We start from the raw sequence: 2087 nt of genomic DNA, 5'->3' as shown, positions 1-2087 counted from the left end.
GATCTATCTCTAGTTTTAGTTCTGTCTCTATTCCTATCTCTTTCTCTATTTCTCTCCCTATCTCTTCGTTCCCTGGATCTATCTCTAGTTTTAGTTCTGTCTCTATTCCTATCTCTTTCTCTGTTTCTCTCCCTATCTCTATCTCTTCTTTCATAAGAACGTTCATTCGATCTTTCACGATATCTGTCGCGATAAGATCTCCCTTCAATAAATGGCCTATAATAAAAAAAAAAAATTGTAATAATAATAATTAACAAATTACTATTCACAATCCTTCCTATTCAAAAACGATTTGTCATTCTGTGTTCCTAAACCCAGATAATATTTATGTTGCGTAAGATACCTAAAAGACCTCTTTGTCTCATGTCTAAAAGATGCAGTCTAATAGCGTATTCAAAACGAGCGAATTTGCATAAATCTAAATTGGATTAATGATGTTATATGTTCTCCTATTGGTGGAATATGTAACGTCAACCAATAGTAGAACATCATCCAACCCAAATGGGAGCAAATCCGCTTGAATCGGAAACGTTATAAAAAAGATTTCTTAAAGATCTTCTAGATATCTTATGCAGCATGCACGTTATCTAGGAATTTATTGCCAGTATCGAAAATCCATAATTTACGAACACTATAGATTTTCAATTGTTGGTGGCGCAACATCCCAAGGCAGGATAGAGCCTATTTCTTATGAAGTTTTTTCGTATCAATGGATTTTTTTCCGGAATTAAGTTGTTAGCTTAATATCCAACTTTCAGACTGAAGGATTTATACACATATGCACCATTGATATTATATGGAACCTATAAATTAATACCGGATCCGAACAGCATTGGTGATCAAAGATCTCTTAATGATTAGATAAAGCTAGGAAAAATCGCGTATATGAGAGCAGGTGGAATTAACCCGGTTCTACAGATCGTGAGTTAATTGCACCGAGCGGGAAATCGTTCGACATCTCATAGATTTTCAGTACTGGCAGTAAATTTTGGAACACAGTCTTTGTTGTACGTTTTACAAATCAATTAAGTCTGATAGTACCAAATCATAACAAGTCATAATAGACTAAAAATAATTTAAATGTTTAAGATAATAAAAATATTTATTTATCTAAAATAATAAAGTATGTTAATGAAATTATGTTCTATACCTGGAATGTGAGTTACGTTCTCTAGAACGCGATCGATTATTATCATGCTTATTTGCATCATCTCTTTCAGTATATTTCTCTTTATATTCTCTGCGTTTCTCTAAATCGCTTCTCCTAAAATAAAGTAACAAAACATACTTTTCAGGTAAAACAGTAAGGGAGTGTTTATACTGGCCGTAATCTGTAAGAATTGATCTATCACGGTTTAGTATTCCTCTCATTCGATAGAAGAAGAGATACTCGGAGATGATTGGTCAATTTTTACAGATTACAGCATACGGCATACTTGTTTGTATGTATCCTTCATTACGTCAAAAATAAACTTTCTTTATCTCAAGAAATTAATAAATAAAGCTTACCCATCATCTTTATGAGTATCACATTTTTCTGTCTTGTCCTGATGCTTCAAATCCATGCGACGACTATAATCATAAGAAAATAGATTAAAGAGTGTAATTTAGCGTAAATAGAATATTGTCATAACGAGTAAAACGAACCTGGATTGATAGGAAGATGGATATCCAGAATAGACACGATTCCTAATAGGACTCAAGGATAAAGAACGTTTCCTCAAAGAACGTGACTTGATTGTCAAGGCTGTATAATATTATAGTGTTAAAATATATACATTTTTTTTTAAATACCGTGTTTTGTAATATTTATTATTGAGCCTCTAAAATCGGGAACTAAAACTTTCACAATTACAGAAAAATAACATAATCATGTGGTATATCGTCTTCAAACACGCGATCTTTAAATTACCTATTTCGATAATTATAATTATAAATATAGCTTCCCATTTGAGAAGTATTACAGTTTCGATATTTTCATCTCATTTTTAGCAAAGAGATATGTCATAATTTTAAGGCATTAATCAAATATTAATAATTATACGATTGTAAATGTTTTATTACAAATATATGTATATATATATATA

The 2087-nt window shown here is 31.2% G+C and overlaps 1 protein-coding gene across 1 annotated transcript in view; it reads right to left on the bottom strand.

Annotated features, from left to right (window-relative positions):
- Positions 1–20: 20 nt before the first annotated feature.
- The window catches only part of LOC108753851 (serine/threonine-protein kinase fray2), a gene marked incomplete at its 3' end in the record, with an annotated part of 9284 nt that continues 7217 nt past the window's right edge, over positions 21–2087 (bottom strand). Inside the window, exons 3-6 of the mRNA XM_018495785.1 lie at positions 1648–1747; positions 1510–1572; positions 1151–1264; positions 21–216 (exon numbers count right to left, since the gene is read on the bottom strand). Of these exons, the coding sequence (XP_018351287.1) occupies positions 21–216; positions 1151–1264; positions 1510–1572; positions 1648–1747 (473 nt within the window). The remainder of the gene's footprint in view (positions 217–1150; positions 1265–1509; positions 1573–1647; positions 1748–2087) is intronic.

The sequence above is a fragment of the Trachymyrmex septentrionalis genome, unplaced genomic scaffold (assembly GCF_001594115.1).
Source record: "Trachymyrmex septentrionalis isolate Tsep2-gDNA-1 unplaced genomic scaffold, Tsep1.0 scaffold73, whole genome shotgun sequence".
NCBI lineage: Eukaryota > Metazoa > Arthropoda > Insecta > Hymenoptera > Formicidae > Trachymyrmex > Trachymyrmex septentrionalis.
This window is presented reverse-complemented; position numbering and strand designations above follow the sequence as displayed.